This window comes from Cherax quadricarinatus, chromosome 5 (genome assembly GCF_038502225.1).
Source record: "Cherax quadricarinatus isolate ZL_2023a chromosome 5, ASM3850222v1, whole genome shotgun sequence".
Classification (NCBI taxonomy): Eukaryota; Metazoa; Arthropoda; class Malacostraca; order Decapoda; family Parastacidae; genus Cherax; species Cherax quadricarinatus.
In genome coordinates, this window is record NC_091296.1 from 14,117,314 (window position 1) to 14,141,729 (window position 24,416).

At 41.5% G+C, this 24,416-nt stretch overlaps 3 protein-coding genes across 9 annotated transcripts in view; all 3 read right to left on the reverse strand.

The window, feature by feature from the left end:
• The window catches only part of mbt (serine/threonine-protein kinase PAK mbt), a 558,896-nt gene that overhangs the window by 56,488 nt on the left and 477,992 nt on the right, over positions 1-24,416 (reverse strand). The window lies entirely within an intron of this gene.
• Positions 240-21,295, reverse strand: LOC128684876 (uncharacterized). Its single transcript, XM_070100382.1, has 7 exons — positions 18,368-21,295; positions 14,134-15,726; positions 13,163-13,303; positions 3,856-4,005; positions 3,139-3,254; positions 887-1,001; positions 240-422 (listed from the first exon to the last, which is right to left on the reverse strand). Exons 1-7 carry the CDS (start codon positions 21,125-21,127, stop codon positions 255-257), a joined length of 5,043 nt encoding a protein of 1,680 aa, XP_069956483.1. The 5' UTR covers positions 21,128-21,295; the 3' UTR covers positions 240-254.
• LOC128684684 (enolase-phosphatase E1) overlaps positions 21,259-24,416 on the reverse strand; it is a 93,800-nt gene continuing 90,642 nt past the window's right edge. For 6 of the 7 annotated variants that reach the window (XM_070100400.1, XM_070100404.1, XM_070100416.1 and 3 more), the window contains exon 6: positions 21,259-24,285. In XM_070100400.1, coding sequence (XP_069956501.1) covers positions 21,259-24,285 — 3,027 coding nt within the window. The remainder of the gene's footprint in view (positions 24,286-24,416) is intronic. The other variant, XM_070100423.1, reaches the window with a different exon arrangement.

Below are 24,416 nucleotides of genomic sequence, written 5' to 3' on the forward strand. Positions count from 1 at the left end.
ATTTTCATAAAAAAAAAAAAAAAAAAAAAAAAAAAAATCAAATATTTTGCAACAGGAGGCACTTCAGGATTGGGCCCTTCGACAGTCAAAGGGTTAAGAATCTACCAAAAGTTGCATGAGCGACAAAGAACCAAAGCAACTTTTTATGATGTAACATCTTTTAATCTTAAACTTCTCCCAAACACCCTAGCATTCACTTGTATATAAATGTATTAAACATCCATGGTGATGTCACAGCTGTCAAGGTCCTATTTTCACTGGAGAAAGTCTCCTTTCTCCAAGTTATGCAATATTGTGCAACTCACAGGGGTCAGGTCCTGATGCAGTTGAGTTAGAAGTAAAGCAAGAAGATCACAGCCTTCCTGTGGCTGTGGCTGATGCAGGTGACTGTGTATTTCCTTGTTACAGCTCTCTATCACTTCCTACAAGAAAAAAAATTAATATCTTACTAGTTCTCTCCATGTCTAGAAAAGCAATTCTTACAGAAATATGACAAAATACTCATTTTGAATGCCTGAACATTTTTGCAATACCTAAAAATGGAAAAGGAAAAAAAATCTTAATTTTAAAATTTGGATATGTTCACAAGGAAAAGCCAAACCCCTAAGAATCAGATTGGGAAATGAGGGGGGAAAGAAGAAATCAAGTTTGACCTGAGGGAGGTGCAGCTCCAGTTCCTTGGAGCTTGTGTCCTTCAACCTTAAAGGCACTTCTTTAAATGGATATCTGGCAAACTAGGAAATATCCAAGTTGCCCACAAATTACAACTTTCTATACTTTATTGGCTGGCATTTCACACCCATGCTATGCCCTCAGACTACCTAATATGTACTTACTAAAATCACTCAATATGCCTTCATCAAACCACTTCATTGTCAGGACTTACCTTTAAGGTTCTGACAGCCTCAACAGTGCTTTGGCCAGAATGGAAGGCCTTCATGGCCTCGCCAAAGACTATGGCAACACGTCCATGATGCTCACTGTTCTCATTCACATCTTGCCTGTTGCAAGTGAAAGACTATCAGTACAATAGTGGTATCCCTGTCTCCTGCTACAATGCAACACTAAACCCTTTAAAAAATGTTACAAAGCACCTTCAAAATATGAAATTTAAAAAAACTAACAATTCTCACTGAATATGCACAAGCCCTCAATTAATGCATAATCAGATTATGCAGTTTTGTATTAATACCCTTGAAAAAGTGCAACCAGTCAAGAATAAAAATGCTTGATATTACATAAATCATTAAGGAGTTGGCACGGCATGTTGCGCAAAATGTTTCCTTAAACCACTTGATGGAATTTTTCCCCTCCCACAGCAGGACTATGGGTCTAGCTAGCATTTGGAGAGAGCACACACGGTGCAATATCCCCCTTTCCCACAATGCCACCCACACCATCTACCAATACACCATTTACTGTATCACATGATTTTAATATCCCCCCCCCCCTTTCCTGTGGATATTGGGGGAAGGGACAACTACAGTATAACAAATAATTATTGCCACTAAAATCTGAAGTTAGGTTTATTGTAATAAAAGTGCCAAACCCACAAGGATAAGTTAGGTTTAAGCTTGTCCCAAAATGCTTTATATACTATGGACTTCCTGCATGCACAACCAAATGTTACCCATCTCTGGTACAAACATTGTATCACGGAAATATCATGTTTATTCTGGACCCTATTTGGAAATTGGCATCTTTTGAAATTTGTGTGAAATTGGCAAAATTGCTAAATTCTGACTACTGTATTGGATAGTTGAAATCAGTAAATGGGTGGTTTCTCATACTCATTCAATAGAAAAAAAATGAAGTTCTAGAGAAATAGTTATGATTTTTGTCGACTAGTACACTGGAATTGGCTGAAAATAGTGCTCAAAGTGGGCAAAAATCGCCGATGCGTTAACATCGTCGAGACCAATAACTTCGTGAGAGCATAATTCCCTAAGTTTTCCATCAAATTTCATACTTTTGGTGTCATTATGATCGGGAAAAGATTCTATCTTTTTCATAAGATTTTTTTTTAAATTTGGCCAACCCTGAGAACAAGTCTCGGAGAGGGCCTGTCGACCCTCAAAGGGTTAAACATGTCCCCAGGCCTCTCCTATATTACTCTAATATAAATTCAAAATGGAAATAATGAAAACTAAGTGCTGAACCCACCAGGGTCATACAACTTTGAATTCATGATCACACAAAAATAAAGAATTTACTCATTCTTGGATAATAAAATATAACCAAAAATGATGGGTAATGGTTTACAGTGTCCCAATTAAATCAGACCTATTAAAAGCCCATAAAACACACCAAGGGGCACATAGGGAAGGCTTTACCCATCCTCAGGAAAATTAGCTAGAAATCTAATTTCTGCTAAATTGAGCCCAATTTCAAGTTAATTCTGGCCTTGAAACCAACCTTAATCACCTATTTCAGTAGTGTCTTCTGTTCTATCAATGGATACCAAGAATTGGCTAATAAAACACCCAGCAATCCTATTGTAAACCCAACAATTTATTTTAAACCCAACAATCCTACTTTAAACCCAACAATCCTACTTTAAACCCAACAATCCTACTTTAAACCCAACAATCCTACTTTAAACCCAACAATCCTACTTTAAACCCAACAATCCTACTTTAAACCCAACAATCCTACTTTAAACCCAACAATCCTACTTTAAACCCAACAATCCTACTTTAAACCCAACAATCCTACTTTAAACCCAACAATCCTACTTTAAACCCAACAATCCTACTTTAAACCCAACAATCCTATTTTAAACCCAACAATCCTATTTTAAACCCAACAATCCTATTTTAAACCCAACAATCCAAGTAAGCTGAGCTTATGACAGAACTACGTGAGGGATCCTGGCCTCAATGTTCTACAAGACTGCCACTGAAAGGGTTGTGTTCTTAATTTCTGAAAAAGACAACTACAGACTGAGATGCTGAATGCAAATTCTTTTTGTGGTTAGTAAGTTTAGTTAGATACAGGTACACAAATTTTCATACATACTAACGTGTAAATTACCTAGGATAACCCAAAACAAGATAGTGACTTATTTCCACTGGTGGGACAGCCAAAGTGTTAACTTCTTATGCTACTATGATTATGTTTCGTGCATGCATTTCTCACCTGTACGAGTCCTGGATGAAGTAATCTTTAAAAACGTTTATGCTGAAGAGACACTGGACAACAGAATTTATGTAGCTAGTGCTGCCTAGGTTGGGAAAGACCGCAGTTGCCTCACCCTGAAAACATAAAACCACTAATTTACACAATTGAGAAGTTGCAGGTTTAATTTTTGAATACAGAGTCCTGCATTTAACACTAGTTGTGCACACGTGCACACATGTGCACACATTACGTATATATAGTAGTAGGTAGATTAACATCATTTTCATAAGTTTAAAAAGTGGAATTTTTGATGAGCATGTCATTTATCATTGAGAATGGAGTAAACTATTTAAGGGAAAATAATCAAAAGGCAGGATATGAAGGCTAGTAACTGATAATTTAGAAATATTAAATAAAAAAAATCTTAAAATTCTGAAAACAGTTTTCCATACAATTTCCCACCCATCCCTTAGAGAATGCAGAGAATTCTGTAAACAATACAAAAATCCCAAGTTAAATCTTGAGAATTTATCAACTGTATGCCTGTAATAATGTACTGTATGCATACAAAACCAAAATTCAAAACTGCATGAACATCCATATGCATAACCTCAACAAAGATCTTAACTAATGTCTGTAGTGGAATGCAAACTTTTATAAAAATGAACATTTGCTTTCCATTTATGCATTTTCTTGAGTGCATCTTATAACCCACATAAACCTGATATGACTGACCTTGCTTCTGGCACAAACTTCCTTATCTGCAAACTTGCTGCTAACCTGTTGCACCAAGGGTAGAGAGGAGTTCTCTTGTTGCCTCATTCTCTCCTCTTCTCTGCATCTCTTCTCTGTCTCAAGTCTCTGGCTAAGCTCCTTATTTCTTGCCTAAGTGTTGGTTCATGTTATTAGAAAATAGCATTGTTCCTTTTTGAAGATATTAAGAATGCAGGATATTTTATTAAAAAGTTTGTGTATTATACACAAAGGTTAGGCATTAGAAGCTTGGGCATTTTTATCTTAAAGTTAGATCATAACATCAGAAAACTGGGACACTAAGAGTTGGATTATTTTAATAGTGTTCAGTTGGAGCACTGTACTAGAACACTAATTTCTTGTTTACAAAACTACAAAACTGGGTAAATTTACCATACCGCAGGCGGGGATAAAACCCACGATCAGTGTGTCTGGGGAAAATTTACCAGCTCTGGTTATTAGAAAAAGATCACAAAATTTCAGTTAGTTATGACTAATGGCCTCATTAAAACTGCAAGAGAATATGCTAGAGAAAAAAATGTGCAGATCAAGACTTTACAGACTACACAGTTCTCTAAACAGAGCTAAGCTCTACTAGAGCAAAATTCTCTAAAGACTTGCACTGTAGTCTTTTTACCATACTTGTCTATGTTACATAGTAAGCTGTCCTATGAATTCTTACACCTAGTAGTACAATGCTCACAATTTTTTTTTTTTTTTTTTTTTTTTTTGGTGGTGGGGGATTGGTGGTGGTGATGGGGGGGGGGGGGGTGGGGGATTTCCTGATTGCATGCATGGTGGAAGTACTAAACTCCAAGCCATACAGTGCCAGAAGAATGAAAGGCAAACAAGTTCACTAAGACTAAAGGGATAATTCCAATTCCTCAGAAAGAGCCCTTGTGAATTTCTTACAAGAACAGCCGTTAACCCTTTGACTGTTTTGGTCGTATATATACATCTTATGAGCCACAGTTTTGACTTTTACACTCAAATTCTAGCGGCTTCAAATCAAGCAGGAGAAAGCTGGTAGGTCCACATGTGAGAGAATGGGTCTGTGTGGTCAGTGTGCACCACAAAAAAAATCCTGCAGCATGCAGTGCATAATGAGTTTTTTTTTTTTTTTTTTTTTTTTTTTTTTTTTTTTTTAATTAAAATGCCGACTTTGTGGTCTATTTTCGTATAGTATTTATGGTTGTATTCTCGTTTTCTTGGTCTCATTGGACAGAATGAAAAAAACATTATAGAAATAGAGGTGATTTTGATTGGTTTTACTATGAAAAGAACCTTGAAATAGAGCTCAAAGTAGGGGAAATGTGATTTTTTGCCGATGTTCAAGGTAAACAAATGATGTTTTTTCCAATAAATGTCCAAGCAGCCATTCTAATACGTAGTCATGAATGGGTTGACATTTATACAATTATTGCAATATTGCAGTAGTCTGCATAATAGTAAGTATTTTTTGTTTGAATAAAAATTCAAAATAGAAAGCAAGAGTAATATCAGAGGGGCCTGGAGACATGACTGATGAACAAAGAAAATGTTATTTTACAGCCAGGAATGTCTGCATTGTTCATTCTGGACCCTATTTTGAAATTGTCTTTTTAATTTTCGTGAAATTGGCCAAATTGCAAATTTCTGACGTTATTGGGTAGTTGAAATCAGTAAATGGGCAGTTTCTTGAACTAAATCTATAGAAAAAATGGAGTTCTAAAGAAATAGTGATGAGTTTGGTCGACTGGAACAATGGAATTAGCCGAAAATAGGGATCAAATTGGGAGAAATCGCCGATTTGTGAATATCGCCGAGGTGGCTAATTTCGCGCGAGTGCAATTCTGTCAGTGTTCATCAAATTTTTCTTTTGGTGTCATTACAATCGGGAAAAGATTCTCTAACATTTCATAAGAATTTTTTTTTTAAATTTTGTGACACCAGGAGACCTCAGGATTTGGGGTTGTGACAGTCAAGGGGTTAAATATCCAACTTAATATATCGATAAATGGTTCCCCTATATCAAGACACACCAAGTGTAAATTTCTAGGTCTTCTTGACTGTAATCTTAAATTTCACTCCAACATCCAACACAGCCAAGAAAATTTCCAAATCAGTAGGCAGTCTTTCCAAGATATGATACTATGTACCACAAACCACACTCCTTGCTCTATACATGTCCTCCATCACAAATCCGGCATCATTGGGACCTGTAGTGTGCCGGATTACTGAGTTTGCCGGATTACAGAGTGGTTATGTCAGAATACACAATAAAATTAACCAACTTGACTTGCACAAAGTTCATTGAACATTGGCAAAAATCGAACATTTCCGCTACTTTGAGCTCAATTTCAAGGTACTTTTTGTTATGAAAGCAATTAAAATCATGTATTTCTGTAATATATCTTCCATTCTATCAAAGGAGTCCAAAAAAATGAGAATACAACCATAAAAACCATACGAAAATATACTGCAAAGAGGCGGCTAATGGCTGAGAAAATATTATTAACACACTGGCCGATTCCCACCAAGGCAGGGTGGCCCGAAAAAGAAAAATTTTCATCATTCACTCCATCACTGTCTTGCCAGAAGGGTGCTTTACACTACAGTTTTTAAACTGCAACATTAACACCCCTCCTTCAGAGTGCAGGCACTGTACTTCCCATCTCCAGGACTCGAGTCCGGCCTGCCGGTTTCCCTGAATCCCTTCATAAATGTTACTTTGCTCACACTCCAACAGCACGTCAAGTATTAAAAACCATTTGTCTCCATTCACTCCTATCAAACACGCTCACGCATGCCCGCTGGAAGTCCAAACCCCTCGCACACAAAACCTCCTTTACCCCCTCCCTCCAACCTTTCCTAGGCTGACCCCTACCCCACCTTCCTTCCACTACAGACTGATACACTCTTGAAGTCATTCTGTTTCGCCTCCAGCCTTCTCCTCGCTGCAACATTCATCACCCATGCTTTACAACCATATAAGAGCGTTGGTAAAACTATACTCTCATACATTCCCCTCTTTGCCTCCAAGGACAAAGTTTTGTCTCCAGACTCCTAAGTGCACTGCTCACCCTTTTCCCTTCATCTATTCTATGATTCACCTCATCTTTCATAGACCCATGTGCTGACACGTCCACTCCCAAATATCTGAATACATTCACCTCCTCCATACTCTCTCCCTCCAATCTGATATCCAATCTTTCATCACCTAATCTTTTTGTTATCCTCATAACCTTACTCTTTCCTGTATTCACTTTTAATTTTCTTCTTTTGCACACCCTACCAAATTCATCCACCAATCTCTGCAACTTCTCTTCAGAATCTCCAAAGAGCAGTGTCATCAGCAAAGAGCAACTGTGACAACTCCCACTTTAAGTGTGATTCTTTAATTTTAACTCCACGCCTCTTGCCAAGACCCTCGCATTTACTTCTCTTACAACCCCATCTATAAATATATTAAACAACCACGGTGACATCCCACATCCTTGTCTAAGACCTACTTTTACTGGGAAAAAATTTCCCTCTTTCCTACATACTCTAACTTGAGCCTCACTATCCTCGTAAAAACTCTTCACTGCTTTCAGTAACCTACCTCCTACACCATACACTTGCAACATCTGCCACATTGCCCCCCTATCCACCCTGTCATACGCCTTTTCCAAATCCATAAATGCCACAAAGACCTCTTTAGCCTTATCTAAATACTGTTCACTTATAAGTTTCACTGTAAACACCTGGTCCACACACCCCCTACCTTTCCTAAAGCCTCCTTGTTCATCTGCTATCCTATTCTCCGTCTTACTCTTAATTCTTTCAATTATAACTACCATACACTTTACCAGGTACACTCAACAGACTTATCCCCCTATAATTTTTGCACTCTCTTTTATCCCCTTTGCCTTTATACAAAGGAACTATGCATGCTCTCTGCCAATCCCTAGGTACCTTACCCTCTCCCATACATTTTATTAAATAATTGCACCAACCACTCCAAAACTATCCCCACCTGCTTTTAACATTTCTATCTTTATCCCATCAATCCCGGCTGCCTTACCCCCTTTCATTTTACCTACTGCCTCACGAACTTCCCCCACACTCACAACTGGCTCTTCCTCACTCCTACAAGATGTTATTCCTCCTTGCCCTATACACGAAATCACAGCTTCCCTATCTTCATCAACATTTAACAATTCCTCAAAATATTCCCTCCATCTTCCCAATACCTCTAACTCTCCATTTAATAACTCTCCTCTCCTATTTTTAACTGACAAATCCATTTGTTCTCTAGGCTTTCTTAACTTGTTAATCTCACTCCAAAACTTTTTCTTATTTTCAACAAAATTTGTTGATAACATCTCACCCACTCTCTCATTTGCTCTCTTTTTACATTGCTTCACCACTCTCTTAACCTCTCTCTTTTTCTCCATATACTCTTCCCTCCTTGCATCACTTCTACTTTGTAAAAACTTCTCATATGCTAACTTTTTCTCCCTTACTACTCTCTTTACATCATCATTCCACCAATCACTCCTCTTCCCTCCTGCACCCACTTTCCTGTAACCACAAACTTCTGCTGAACACTAACACTACATTTTTAAACCTACCCCATACCTCTTCAACCCCATTGCCTATGCTCTCATTAGCCCATCTATCCTCCAATAGCTGTTTATATCTTACCCTAACTGCCTCCTCTTTTAGTTTATAAACCTTCACCTCTCTCTTCCCTGATGCTTCTATTCTCCTTGTATCCCATCTACCTTTTACTCTCAGTGTAGCTACAACTAGAAAGTGATCTGATATATCTGTGGCCCCTCTATAAACATGTACATCCTGAAGTCTACTCAACAGTCTTTTATCTACCAATACATAATCCAACAAACTACTGTCATTTCGCCCTACATCATATCGTGTATACTTATTTATCCTCTTTTTCTTAAAATATGTATTACCTATAACTAAACCCCTTTCTATACAAAGTTCAATCAAAGGGCTCCCATTATCATTTACACCTGGCACCCCAAACTTACCTACCACACCCTCTCTCGAATGTTTAATGCCCCAATATATTGTAGGGAAATATAATACAAGACTGCTTCCTTAACTTGTTGAACCATGAACAATCATAAAATACATGAAAATGTCATAAATTGTACTAAATATATACATGTTATGGTTTAATAACATGTATGTTATTAAATACCACTGCCTCCACCACTTCCTCAACCACTGCGAGTCCCTACTACCCTCCCTCCAACCCCAGCATCTGGCAGCCAGCCCTCCCACCAGTGGTGAGCGTTTTGTTTGTTCATTATTTGCTATTAAACTACAGTATAAATAATGTAAACCCATTCATGACTGCATATTGGAATGGCTATTTAGACAGGTATTGGACAGTGACATGTGTTTACTCTTGAACACAGCAAAGAATCAAACATTTCTTCTACTACTACGAATAATACTACTACTACGAATAATACTACTACTACGAATAATACTACTACTACGAATAATACTACTACTACGAATAATACTACTACTACGAATAATAATACTACTACGAATAATAATACTACTACGAATAATACTACTAATACTAATACTACTTATAATAATACTAATACTAATAATAATAATTATAAATAAGATAGAATTGAAGAAGGAAATTGTACAAAAATACGAGGGAGTGGTTGACACATCGTCATTGTGGCTTTGTTTATGCTGGAGTGAGCATTAGTCTGTGCTCTTCCAAACATTTCACAATAATTCATTGTGTTTGGTGCTTGTAGATTGAGTGCGACTGGAGTGGTAGAGGCAATGGTTGAGAAAGCGGTTGAGGTAACGGTTGAGGCAATGGGCGAGGCAGCGGTCGAGGCAATGGTAGAGGCAGCAGTTGAGGCAGTGGTATTTAATAACATGTATGTTATAAATAATAATAGTACATATTATTAATAATGTATTATTAATAACATGTATTATTAATAACATGCGGTATTTAATAACATGTATATTAAATACCGCTGCCTCTGCCACTGCCTCTACCACTCAATCTACAAGCACCAAACAGAATGAATTATTGTGAAATGTTTGGAAGAGCACAGAGACTAAGGCTCACTCCAGCATAAACAAATCCACACTGACGATGTGTCACCCACTCCCTCGTATTTTTGTACAATTTCCTTTAATTCTATCATATTTATTATTATTATTACTATTGTTATTATTAGCAGTAGCAGAAATGTTTGATTCTTTGCTGTGTTCAAGAGTAAACACATGATGTCACCATCCAATACCTGTCTGAATAGCCATTCCAATGTGCAGTCATGAATGGGTTTACATTATTTATACTGTAGTTTAATAGCAAATAATGAACAAAACGCTCACCACACAGTGGTGGGAGGGCTGGCTGCCAGTTGCTGGGGTTGGAGGGAGGGTAGTAGGGACTCGCAGGTAGTGGGAATCTTGAATATGATTTGGCGGCTGGGAATTTGGCGGTTGGGAATTTGCGAATGTGTGAAGCCCACAAAAGTTGAGGGAGACCTGTATTAGGATTGAACAAGATTGTAATACAGTTAACCATTTCTGGTCTAGTTTTAAGTACAGTGGACCCTCAACCAGCGATATTAATCCGTTCCTGAGAGCTCATCGTTAGTCTCAATTATCGTTAGTCAAGTTAATTTTCCCCATAAGAAATAATGGAAATCAAATTAATCCGTGCAAGACACCCAAAAGTATTGAAAAAAACAAATTTTACCACACGAAATATTAATTTTAATACACACAAACTGAAGATTACATGCACAGCTACATAGACACTTTCCTTTATTGAAGATCTGGTGATGATTGATGGTATGGGAGGAGGGGAGAGGTGTTAGTGTTTAGAAGGGGAATCCCCTTCCATTAGCACTTGAGGCAGCAAGTCTTTTTCTGGGGTTACTTCCCTTGTTCTTTTAATGCCACTAGGACCAGCTTCAGAGTCACTGGACTTCTGTCGCACAACATATCTGTCCATAGATACCTGTACCTCTCATTCCTTTATGACTTTCCTAAAGTGGTTCACAACATTGTCAGTGTACAGGTTGCCAACACGGCTTGCAGTAGCTGTGTCAGGGTGATTTTCATCAAAAAAGGTTTGCACTTCAAGCCACTTTGCACACATTTCCTTTATCTTAGAAGTAGGCAACTTCTTCAATTTCTCTCTCCCCTCCTCCAAAGCAGTTTCCTCAGGTCTGCCCTCTTGCTGTTCAAGATCTAGCAGCTCATCAGTGGTTAGTTCTTCACTGTCCTCCACCACCAACTCTTCCACATCCTCCCCACTAACCTCCAACCCCAAGGACTTCCCCAATGCCACAATGGATTCCTCAACTGGCATAGGATTCTCAGGGTTAGCCTCAAACCCTTCAAAATCCCTTTTGTCTACACATTCTGGCCACAGTTTTTTCCAAGCAGAGTTCAATGTCCTCTTAGTCACTTCCTCCCAAGCCTTACCTATAATGTTTACACAATTGAGGATGGTAAAATGATCTTTCCAAAACTCTCTTAGAGTCAGTCGAGTTTCTGGAGGTCACTACAAAGCACCTTTCAAACATAGCTTTTGTGTACAGTTTCTTGAAGTTGGAAATAACCTGCTGGTCCATGGGCTGCAGGAGAGGAGTGGTATTAGGAGGCAAAAACTTCACCTTAATGAAGCTCATGTCCCTAGAAAGTCGCTCTGCCACATCTGTAGGATGACCAGGGGCATTGTCTAATGCCAGGAGGCACTTAAGGTCTAATTTCTTTTCAATTAGGTAATTTTTCACATTGGGGGCAAATGCATGGTGTAACCAGTCATAGAAAAAGTCCCTAGTGACCCATGCCTTACTGTTTGCCCTCCACAGCACACAAATTAGCCTTGAGGACATTGTTTTTCCTGAACACTCTGGGGGTTTCAGAGTGATACACCAATAAAGGCTTCACTTTGCAATCACCACTAGCATTGGCACACATCAACAGAGTAAGCCTGTCTTTCATAGGCTTATGCCCTGAGAGTGCCTTTTCCTCCTGAGTAATGTACATCCTGCTTGGCATTTTCTTCCAAAACAGGCCTGTTTCGTCACAATTAAACACTTGTTCAGGTTTCAGTCCTTCACTGTCTATGTACTCCTTGAAGTCCTGCACATATTTTTCAGCCAATTTGTGGTCCGAACTGGCAGCCTCACCATGCCTTATCACACTATGAATGCCACTACTCTTCTTAAATCTCTCAAACCAACCTTTGGTGGCCTTAAATTCACTCACATCACTAGTTGCTGGCATTTTTTTAATTAAATCGTCATGCAACTTCCTAGCCTTTTCACATATGATCGCTTGAGAGATGCTGTCTCCTGCTATGTTTCTCGTTTATCCACACCAATAACAGTCTCTCAACATCTTCTATCACTTGCGATCTCAGTTTCGAGAACATAGTTGCACCTTTGGCAAGAACAGCTTCCTTGATTGCCATTTTCTTGCCCACAATAGTAGCGATGGTTGATTGGGGTTTATCATACAACCTGACCAGCTCCGAGATACGCACTCCACTTTCATATTTATCAATGATCTCTTTCTTCATCTCCATAGTAATTCTCACCCTTTTTGCTGTAGGGTTGGCACTAGAAGCTTTCTTGGGGCCCATGGTGACTTATTTTGCAGGTGCAACCACTAAAAAGGGTGTGATAACATGAAATGTTCCAGTTGTATGTTTGGAAGCGACTGCGGTGGCTGGCTGGCTTGTAAACACTGGCACCAAAGGGACAAGTGAGGCGCGCTCAGGCCAAAGTGGATGCGTATGGTATGGAACGAATAGCGCTGGTCGGGTTTTTAAGCGCTAGTCGAGGCAAAATTTTTGTGTTAAAATGTATCGCTAGTCAGATTTATCGTTAATCGATGCCATCGCTGGTTGAGGGTCCACTGTAGTACTATGTATTAGGATTAGTCTGCCCAAAATGCCCCAGCACGATAATGGCTTTCTTTGTACTCAGGAAACAAAAATTGTAATTACATATTGTAACCTCTACAAAGAAATAAACCTTTATCTTTATACAAAAGATTATAAAAATTGTGTGTGCATGCCAAAAGCCCCTTTATATGCAGAGCATTTTGGGGAAACTTAAAACTTAAGGCAATAACAGTCCAGTAATTCTGTGCATAAGGTCATTAGGCGAGTTTACAATGAATACAAGAGAAGCGAATATTCTATTAGTTCATGCTATATGGCTTAATCATTAGGACAGGCCTTTTTAATTTCCTCCTTCAATCATGCACACAGCTGATCTAACCATACCTCCCACTTCAGTGCCAACCTGTCGCTCTCTACCAGCTGAAGCGACAGGTGGTTGAGCCTCTCTTTAAGCATTATGACAACCTGCTCTTTGGCTTCACTCTGCTGCCTCAACTCTGCTAGGGCTACTGCTTCCTGGTGTTTCTGCAACAAATTAAAAAAATCACTAAAATGCAGTTAAAAATGTGAAAATACAAATCCTAAAAATCAACAAATACACTTGAGTACTTTGAGTTTACATACACACCTTCAGGGGAGGGCATTTCTAGTTCCTCTTAATTTTTCATGGTATTTTTTTTCCCAAGATGCATACTACATATTAATCCCTTTCTTGTGTATAAATTATTACATTCATTTGAGGTCACCCTGCCTCAGTGGGATATGGCTGCGTGCATGCATGCAGGATACTGAACAGATGGATAGGAAACTATCTCATGATAAAGGGAAGTATTGCATACCATCCTTAAAGGGATACTGGGTAGTTTTCAAACTTTAAGACCATCAGTGGTCCATAAACTAAGATTTTTAAATTTCAATTTGTTAAATTATACACATGTGCAACTCTTGGGTATCTTTATTGAGGAAATGTTCGCCACACAGTGGCTTCATCAGTCCATACAAAGGATAAACTTGAACAGGAGGAGAATGAGGTAATTAGTCCCTCAACCTTGAGTCGATGTGGTCAGTCCATCAATCTATTCAAGATTGATGGACTGACCACATCGACTCAAGGTTGAGGGACTGATTTCCTCATTCTCCTCCTGTTCAAGTTTATCCTTTGTATGGACTGATGAAGCCACTGTGTGGCGAAACGTTTCCTCAATAAAGATACCCAAGAGTTGCACTAGTGTCTAATTTAACGTGTCGGTTCTTTGAACCATTCATCTACAAATTTAAATTTAAAGGGAAACTACAGTTTTTCATATATGGAGCCAAGAGCCTTCTCATATCAGCTCTTTCCTTTATTAACTCACCTGATCAAGAGAAGCTGAAGTGTTGGGATCAGACAGCTGGTGCGAGAGAGATCCCACCTTGTTGGTGAGATGGACGAGTCTTTCTTCCCTATCTCGAAGCTGCTCTGAGAGATATTGCACATCCTTAACAAGCTGAGCAACTTTATCATTCTTGTTTGCAAGCTGATCTGAGAGTGATCCCACCTCATCAGTGAGACTTGCAATACTTTCTTCCTTGTTAGCAAGCTCATTTGTAAGGCGAGCAACTGTCGCTTCCATCTCTGAGTGCTCACTTCTGAGCTGCCCCACTTCCTTTGTGAGCTGAGAGAGAGTTTCTTCTCTATTTGTGATCTGTTCTGAAATGTGCCCCATCTGGTTAGTAAGTTGGTTAACAGTCTCTTCTCTGCTTCTGACTTCATTTGAGAGTCTAATGACTGTCTCTTCCCCATCTGTGAGCTGGTCTATGAGATACCCAACCTCATTACCAAGCTGGGTAATTGTATCTTCCCTGTTTGACAGCTCATCTCTTAGCTGTTCCTCTTCCTTAGAAAGCTTGGCAACCGTCTCCTCTTTCTTTTTCAGCTGGTCTGAGAGATGTCCCACCTCATCAGTTAGCTGGGTCACTTTCTCTGCCAGATTCGTGAGCTGGTCTGTGAGATCTCCCACTTTCTTTGTTAGCTGGGTGACTGTCTCTTCCCTATTTGTGAGCTGATGTTTGACATGTCCAACTTCTTCCGTTAGCTGGATAATGGTCTTTTCCTTATTTGCCAGCTTATCCAGGAGGTTTTCACCTTCATTTGTGAGCTGAGCAACTGTTTCTTCCTTGTCCGAGAGCTTATCTGTAAATTGTTCCACCTTCTTTGTGAGCTGAGTGACCATCTCTTCCTTGTTTGTAAGCTGGTCTGCAAGACATTCCAAATCATTTGTGAGCTGGTCAATTGTCTGTTCCTTATCCAAGAGATGATCTGATTCATCAGAGAGACGAGTGTGTGCCTCTTTGCCATTTGTGAGATGGTCTCTCAGACTCCCAAGCTCAGCAGTGAGCTGGGAAATTGCTTGGTCTTTGAGTGTGAGCTGGTTTGTAAGATGACCTACTTCCTCTCTGAGCTGTATTTCAGTTTTTTCTTTCTGCTTAAGATGAATGATCACTTCTTCCTTGTGCGAAAGCTGAAGCTGGAGTTTGTTTATATCTACAGAGAGCTTGGCAACTGTCAGCTCGCCATTCTTAACCTGGTTTGTTAGACTCCCCACCTTACTTGTGAGTTGGGCAGCTTCCTGACCCTTCAGTGAGAGTTGGTTTGTAAGATGTCCCAGTGTATTTGTCAGCTGGGCAACAGTTTGTTCCCTGCTTGTGAGCTGATCTTCAAGATGTTCCACTTCAACTGCAAGTTTGGCAAATGTCTGTTTTCCATTACTTAGCTGGTCTTTGAATTGTCCTACTCCATCCGAGTGATGGGAGGCTGTTTGTTCCCCATTAACCACGTGAGCTATTGCTTGCTCCTTTTCTTCATGTTGATCTCTGAATTGTTCACACTCTAGAGGCTGCTGGGTAACAGGCATAGTTGGAGCAACAACACCCAAACCACACAGAAGGGCAACTGATGCTGGTAGTTCCTGGGAAAAAGACAATACACATAATAATAATAATAATCTTAACTAAGCACTAAACCCATAAGGGTCATACAACAGGCACAACACAAATACAAGAAATGTTAATGAAGAGACTTTTGACTTCCAACCAAATTCTCTTTGGCAGACCCAAATGATGAGTATCTGTTGGAAGTTGAGATATACAAAGCTAACTTCATCTCTGTAATGAGTATTTCACTGATACTCCTTACTCATCATCCCCGCAGTCACAAATAGGTTATCGAAACACCAATCAATACTCTTTCTGTTAAACAGATTTTTCATGAATTAAGTTGTGACAATATTTAACCCATTTCAGTATCACATCACCTGGTTTTCCCTAACTAGTACCATTACTTAATATAAAAATAAAACTACTTGCAGAGGCTTTTGCATAACCAATAATTAAGACATATTTGACACATTTACCTTAAAATCTTTAAATAATTTTGATTTTTAAGTTTGTCTTCTATGAGCACAATGAGTGATGGTGAATTTCCAATTTAGGGTCACACTATCTTGGCAAGATAGGCAACTAGGTTATAAAAAATATTGAATTTTGAGCTATGTCAAAAATTTTAATTTGAAATGGAGTAAAGCCATAATTCCTGCAATATAACTAGAGCATCATAGTCATTTATGTATAAATGGTCCAATAAGACATGTTCAGCAATTCAGTCATCAAACATTCCTATGTATAAAAGCTTCCTAGAACATTTTTCATATACATGTATTATAATCATGGGGAAGTGCTAAACCCGTAGGATTATACAGCGCCTGTAGGTGAAGGATGGAAGGCATTCAGGCTCAATTCAGGGAACTGGAGCACAAATCAAGTTCCCTAGATCAAGAGCCCCTCACTAGCATCAAGGAACCTTCCTTGAGGGGCATATAATGTATAGGGTTCATTGTCTGCAACTTTATCTACAAAGAGCAGGCATAAATTATACTAGCCAATAAATTTTGGCTTGTTATCCAGTTCAGAAACCAAATTGGGGTTGTAAACTAACTTATATGCTGATCACAGCTTTTGTGTATTGAGTAAATTATTTTTTTTATGAATCTTAATGTTTAAGTACCATGTGATATGTTACCTAACAATCATGGGAGTTGTATGCATATAGTGTGGTGAATGCAATGACAAACTTACCTTTCTTAACTTTAATTCATTGAATGCATGTAAATGTATACATGCATGTATGCATGCATATGGATTAAAGGCTACCTGTCCTGTCTCCTGTGTTGTTCCCAGGACATAAAAGTAACTAAAGACTGAATTTAGAGCCCCCACAGGGAGGCATCTTCAGTCCCACCTTATCTGATATTCAAATTAATGCTTTACTAAATACTGTGCCTATGATTAGTTTTGCGCATATAAAGATTCACACCGCTGGATTCTCCAACACCCATAACATCCTTAACCATGTATGTACTAGCCTCATCAGGACCTGGGGTTGAGTATCTCTGCTTAGAAAATTAAGATACTTAAAGGGCATCCTCCTCAACAGAGGTGCAGTCTATGGGATCCAGTGGCATGGTGGGTCTTAGTAGAATATGTAAGTAGATACAAGTATCTAGGCTCTGAGGTCTCGCTTCTCTCCCCTTTACTACTTGGAGCTCCCGGGAGAGAAGCATGAGTTTCCAGTCAGCATCCAGAAATAGGAAGCCATCAAACTGTGCATCAGGTTTCCCCAATATCTCTTCTCCATGATGGTTATGCCTATGATATTCACTGTGGAGGCTAATTTACCAAAAACGAAGTGCTGGAGCAAAACCAAGCTCAGAATTAAATTCAGTGTTCTCAAATTAGTTAGGAAAATCATAAATTTAAACCACTGTTGGACAGTGCTATGGTCATGGAAAAGAACTCAACCTGCAATGGTCATACAACACCCAGGGAATGGAAAATTTGATCCAACCTGGAGAGAGTTCCGGGGGTCAACGCCCCCGCGGCCCGGTCTGTGACCAGGCCTCATGGTGGATCAGTGCCTGATCAACCAGGCTGTTACTGCTGGCTGCACGCAATCCAATGTACAAGCCACAGCCCAGCTGGTCAGGTACCGACTTTAGGGGAGGGTAGCCGAAATGCTCAGGATCAAGAGCCCTTCACTGGCATCAAGGGACCCCAGTGAAGAACAAGACCAATAAAAGAACAGCAGCATGACTAATGTGCAATGATGCATCATTATTTTAAGGTGAATAAATTTGCAGTTAATTTTACTATTCTATAAGAAATTATCAGTTACCTGTAACATTAAATTTTTATAAGTACATCGAGTGGACCAAAGAAAGGAAATGCACTCAACCATCACTCAATAACTATTGCTTAAGTGTGTTGACATCACAATTCCAGTTAATCTGATTATAATATCCCCTCCCCTCCTTCAGGGTACAGACACTATATTTACTTAAAAGTATATACAGAGAACAACTGAAGCCAAACCCAGAACCAGGGATATGCAAACTTACTTATCCCCCCCCCCCAGTGTTGTCCAATTAACAATGTGATTTTACAACATACGCTAATGTTAAGGAATGTAACCCATGCATTACGTGTTGATTTACTACACGTCCCTTTTATATCAGCAGCTATTACCATTACTACATCGTTACATCTCTCAATTACCCGAACAGCAGGCTTCTCCAAGCTCTTGGCTCGTAAAGAATTTGTAGACTTGGTAGATGGTGGTGACACAGGTATTAGAGGTTCTCCAGACTTTATATGGGTTGAAGATACCAGAGGTTCTCCATACTTTATAGATGTAGTTGAAGATACCAGAGGTTCTCCTGTTGACTTGGTAGATGGTGATGATGTAGATACAAGAGGCTCTGCACACCTGGCATGTGCAGACAATGAAGATACTGAAGGTTCTACCAACTTGGTAGGTGTCTGTGAAGAAGATACCAGAGATTCTGCTGTCGACTCTGAACGTGCTGGTGATACCAGAGGCTCTGGCGATGAAGATACAAGATTTTCTCCTGTGAACTTTGCAGGTGACGATGTAGCAAATGTCAGAGATTCTGAAGAATCAGCACTTGCTGGTGCTGAAGATAACAGAGGATCAGTCAATCTGAAAGGTGCTGGAAAAGATACCAGAGGCTCTATTGACCTGGCAAGTGCTGGTGATGTGGACACTAGGGAATCTTCAGATTTAATAATTGCAGACACCAGAGGTTCAGATTTGGCACACACTAGTGATGCCACTGATGTATGAGGTTCTTTTGATTTAACATATAGATCCTGCATTTTAAGTGCTGCAGATAACTGAGCCTCTGCAGACTTTGTAGATGGTGGGGATGACACAGACTCCCAAGGTTCTGCCAACTTGCAATGTTCTAGTGATACAGGAGAGAGCATAGGTTCTGTTGTCTTGGCATATGCTGGTGATGGCAGCAGTAACCAAGGCTCTTCCATCTTTGAAATGGCAGCACAGACACATGGGACTGTCGATTCGGCAAGCGTTGCTGAAACCACAGGCTCATTTGCCTTGGCGTGTGTCTGAGACAATACCCGAGGTTCTTCAGGCTTAGCTGGTTCAGACACTGCAGGATCCCCAGGCTCAGCCGGTCCGGGCAATGAAGGTTCTTCAGGCTCAGCCGGTCCGGATGGTTCTTCAGGCTCAGCCGGTCCGGATGGTTCTTCAGGCTCAGCCGGTCCGGATGGTTCTTCAGGCTCAGCCGGTCCGGATGGTTCTTCAGGCTCAGCCGGTCCGGATGGTTCTTCAGGCTCAGCCGGTCCGGATGGTTCTTCAGGCTCAGCCGGTCCGGATGGTTCTTCAGGCTCAGCCGGTCCGGATGGTTCTTCAGGCTCAGCCGGTCCGGATGGTTCTTCAGGCTCAGCCGGTCCGGATGGTTCTTCAGGCTCAGCCGGTCCGGATGGTTCTTCAGGCTCAGCCGGTCCGGATGGTTCTTCAGGCTCAGCCGGTCCAGATGGTTCTTCAGGCTCAGCCGGTCCAGATGGTTCTTCAGGCTCAGCCGGTCCAGATGGTTCTTCAGGCTCAGCCGGTCCAGATGGTTCTTCAGGCTCAGCCGGTCCAGATGGTTCTTCAGGCTCAGCCGGTCCAGATGGTTCTTCAGGCTCAGCCGGTCCAGATGGTTCTTCAGGCTCAGCCGGTCCAGATGGTTCTTCAGGCTCAGCCGGTCCAGATGGTTCTTCAGGCTCAGCCGGTCCAGATGGTTCTTCAGGCTCAGCCGGTCCAGATGGTTCTTCAGGCTCAGCCGGTCCAGATGGTTCTTCAGGCTCAGCCGGTCCAGATGGTTCTTCAGGCTCAGCCGGTCCAGATGGTTCTTCAGGCTCAGCCGGTCCAGATGGTTCTTCAGGCTCAGCCGGTCCAGATGGTTCTTCAGGCTCAGCCGGTCCAGATGGTTCTTCAGGCTCAGCCGGTCCAGATGGTTCTTCAGGCTCAGCCGGTCCAGATGGTTCTTCAGGCTCAGCCGGTCCAGGCAATGAAGCTTCTTCAGGCTCAGCCGGTCCAGGCAATGAAGCTTCTTCAGGCTCAGCCGGTCCAGGCAATGAAGCTTCTTCAGGCTCAGCCGGTCCAGGCAATGAAGCTTCTTCAGGCTCAGCCGGTCCAGGCAATGAAGCTTCTTCAGGCTCAGCCGGTCCAGGCAATGAAGGTTCTTCAGGCTCAGCCGGTCCAGGCAATGAAGGTTCTTCAGGCTCAGCCGGTCCAGGCAATGAAGGTTCTTCAGGCTCAGCCGGTCCAGGCAATGAAGGTTCTTCAGGCTCAGCCGGTCCAGGCAATGAAGGTTCTTCAGGCTCAGCCGGTCCAGGCAATGAAGGTTCTTCAGGCTCAGCCGGTCCAGGCAATGAAGGTTCTTCAGGCTCAGCCGGTCCAGGCAATGAAGGTTCTTCAGGCTCAGCCGGTCCAGGCAATGAAGGTTCTTCAGGCTCAGCCGGTCCAGGCAATGAAGGTTCTTCAGGCTCAGCCGGTCCAGGCAATGAAGGTTCTTCAGGCTCAGCCGGTCCAGGCAATGAAGGTTCTTCAGGCTCAGCCGGTCCAGGCAATGAAGGTTCTTCAGGCTCAGCCGGTCCAGGCAATGAAGGTTCTTCAGGCTCAGCCGGTCCTGGCAATGAAGGTTCTTCAGGCTCAGCCGGTCCTGGCAATGAAGGTTCTTCAGGCTCAGCCGGTCCAGGCAATGAAGGTTCTTCAGGCTCAGCCGGTCCAGGCAATGAAGGTTCTTCAGGCTCAGCCGGTCCAGGCAATGAAGGTTCTTCAGGCTCAGCCGGTCCAGGCAATGAAGGTTCTTCAGGCTCAGCCGGTCCAGGCAATGAAGGTTCTTCAGGCTCAGCCGGTCCAGGCAATGAAGGTTCTTCAGGCTTTGTGAATACTGCAGACACGTCTGGATTTGCTGATTTAACCAGTGCTGCAGACAGAGCTTCCATTGACTTTACAGATGCTGGCACAGCAATCTGAGGTTCTTCTGACTTAGCAAGTACTACAGACACCCGAGTTTTTGCCAGTGTATTCGCTGGAGAATTTACAGTTTCAGCCACAGAGTTGGCTAATGATTCAGTCACCCAAGAATTTGCAGACTCGGCCACTTGGGGGTTTGCAGAGATTCAGCAGCCTGACGATTAGTAGATTTTGAAAGCACTGCAGACAATTGTGCTTCTGCTGACCTAAGTGCTTCAGATTTAGCCACTTGAGGGTTTGTGGATTTTGCAAGTGCTGTGGTCAACTGTACCTCTGCTGACCTAGGTACTTCAGATACCCTCGTTGCTCTCTCTCTTCCAATTCTGTCCTCAGGTGTCACTGGTTTGAAGTCTACTCTCTTTGTTACCTTCATTCTGGTTCCTACTGTCTTCCTTTCACCTTCATTCAGTTCTCCTCCCATTATTTGGCTTGGTTCTGCCTGCTTTTCTTCGGGTACTCCCTCCATCTTGGTTTTACTGGACTGAGTCTCTTCTGTTTGTGCATCATCCTGCACTTCCGCTTTCCTCTTGCTGGCTTTCCGCTCCACTTGCTGATCCACACGAACTTTCGGTTCATCATTCTTCTCTTTCGCGTCAACTTTACCGGCTTTTGGCTCTTTCGTGTCAACTTTACTGGCCTTCGCCTCTTTCGTGTCAATTTTACCGGCCTTTGCCTCTTTCGTGTCAACTTTACTGGCCTTTGCCTCTTTCGTGCCAACCTTACTGGCCTTCGCCTCTTTCGTGTCAACCTTACTGGCCTTCGCCTCTTTCGTGTCAACCTTACTGGCCTTCGCCTCTTTCGTGTCAACCTTACTGGCCTTCGCCTCTTTCGTGTCAACCTTACTGGCCTTCGCCTCTTTCGTGTCAACCTTACTGGCCTTCGCCTCTTTCGTGTCAACCTTACTGGCCTTCGCCTCTTTCGTGTCAACCTTACTGGCCTTCGCCTCTTTCGTGTCAACCTTACTGGCCTTCGCCTCTTTCGTGTCAACCTTACTGGCCTTCGCCTCTTTCGTGTCAACCTTACTGGCCTTCGCCTCTTTCGTGTCAACCTTACTGGCCTTCGCCTCTTTCGTGTCAACCTTACTGGCCTTCGCCTCTTTCGTGTCAACCTTACTGGCCTTCGCCTCTTTCGTGTCAACCTTACTGGCCTTCGTTTCTTTTGTGTCAACCTTACTGGCCTTCGCCTCTTTCGTGTCAACCTTACTGGCCTTCGCCTCTTTCGTGTCAACCTTACTGGCCTTCGCCTCTTTCGTGTCAACCTTACTGGCCTTCGCCTCTTTCGTGTCAACCTTACTGGCCTTCGCCTCTTTCGTGTCAACTTGACTGGCCTTCTCCTCTTTTGTGTCAACTTTACCAGCTTTTGCCTCTTTTGTGTCAACTTTACCGGCTTTTGGCTCCTTTGACCGACTACCTTTTGTCTCTCTATCAATTCCGTTTGCTTCTGGGAATTCGGCAGTGTTCACCGTGGAGTGCACCTTTGTCAAACTAGGTTTTACATTCTGGACTAGTGGTCTTGCTTCCTCCTGCTCCTCAACTATCTGTTTCCCTGTCTTTGTCAGGTCCTTTTCCAACTTGCATTTTGATTCTACTTTCACATCTTTCTTTGGTTCATTTTCATTCCTCTTCACTTCTGTTAATTCTTTTGCTGTAGATAATCTTGCTTCAGCATCTTCTGCCTTCAGTTCCTTCTTTGTCCTTGCATTTGCCACTTCCTTCTTTGTTTTCATCGTATTTGCTGCAAAATCTTCTTTCTCTTTTGTCTTGCTTGGTTCTCCTGCTTTTGTTTCTTTGTTTATTTTTGCATTTTCCTCTTCTATTCTTGCCATTTCCTTTATCTTGTCAGTTTTTGCATCCACCTTAATTTTAATGGGTTTTTCTCTCGTCCTTGATTCTTCCTTCCGTTTTGGGTTTGCTTCCAACAACTCTTCCTTGTTCATTGCACCTGAATCTCTTATTTTTACTTCTTCCTTTTTCATTGCTTTTGCTTCTATTTTTGCATCTTCCTTTTTCACTGTGTATGTTTCTCCCTTCATATCACTGATAGCATTTTCCTCCGTTTTAGGATCCTCCCTCTCTTTCATTGTTTTCTTTACATTTGCTCCATCTTTCTTTGTTTTAATTATGCTTGCATCTGTCTTTGAATCTTCAGTCTTAATTTTATCCACATTTCCTTTATCCTTCTTTGCTTTTGTAGTGTTATCTTCAAGTTTTGTCTCTTCTTTTTTCTTTGCATTCACTTCTTCCTTTATATTCCTTGTATTTGGTTCAGTCTTTAGTTCTTCCTTCTTGACTTCCTGGTTTCTTTTGTTACTGGTCTGTTCATCTGCTTTTTTAATGTCCACCTTATATAGTTCCTTTGTCGATCTTTTCTCAGCCTTGTTTCCCTCCTTCTCCAGCTCTCCTTTCTTAGTTTCTCGGGCATTTGTTTCTACAGCTTTTTTAAGTCCATTTCTTTTTGTCTCATCGGGTTCAGGTTTTGGCTTCACAATTTTCATCTCTTCCTTCTCTCTGCCACAAATTTGCCAGGGTTCCTCCGGTCTTGGGTCTTCACTCTTTGGTGTGCCAGTTTCTGACAGACTTGCTCTCTTCACGGGGCCTTTCTTCTTCTCCCCACGCAAGTCTGTCTTCTTCTGGTCAATGGAGGAGAGGCTTTCTTCTCTGCCTATTTTTTCTTCAATCAACTTACTGCACTCTTTCCCACCTTGTTTTAAGTTTCTGTTCGACTCTCGTCTAGTTACATCCACAATGGGTTTTTCTCCTTTCTTGGGAAATGCTTTCGTCCCCTCAGGCAGCTGTGGGATTATGTCGGGCAAATTTTGAGCTTTAATATCACCAAGTTTATCTCTGCTCAAGGGAGTAGATTCACTAATATTTTCTGATTTGCCAGTTTTCTTTATCCTTGTGTTGGGCCACGCCTTATTTTCACTCTCAAATTTTGAAGAGTCTACTATATGTAGCTTCACCTTACGAGGGTTTTCTCGTCTTACACGAGGGGTCGTGTGTATGCGGTTAGGGTGGAAGGGGGTGGTAGTCGTGGTGGATCTTAAAGATGTGGTAATGGGCGATTTTCGTGGATCGATATCGCTGTTGGGGCTTCCTGGCAATGAGCGAGAATGTGGTCTTTTGTTCTGAAATAAAAAAAAAAAAAATTACTTCAGTGTATACAAGACAATCTGCCCTACAGTATTTTCTGTACAATGTTAGGACATGTTCAATACAATAGTAAATTTTATAAGTTCTTGCACCTAAGCTTCTCAAT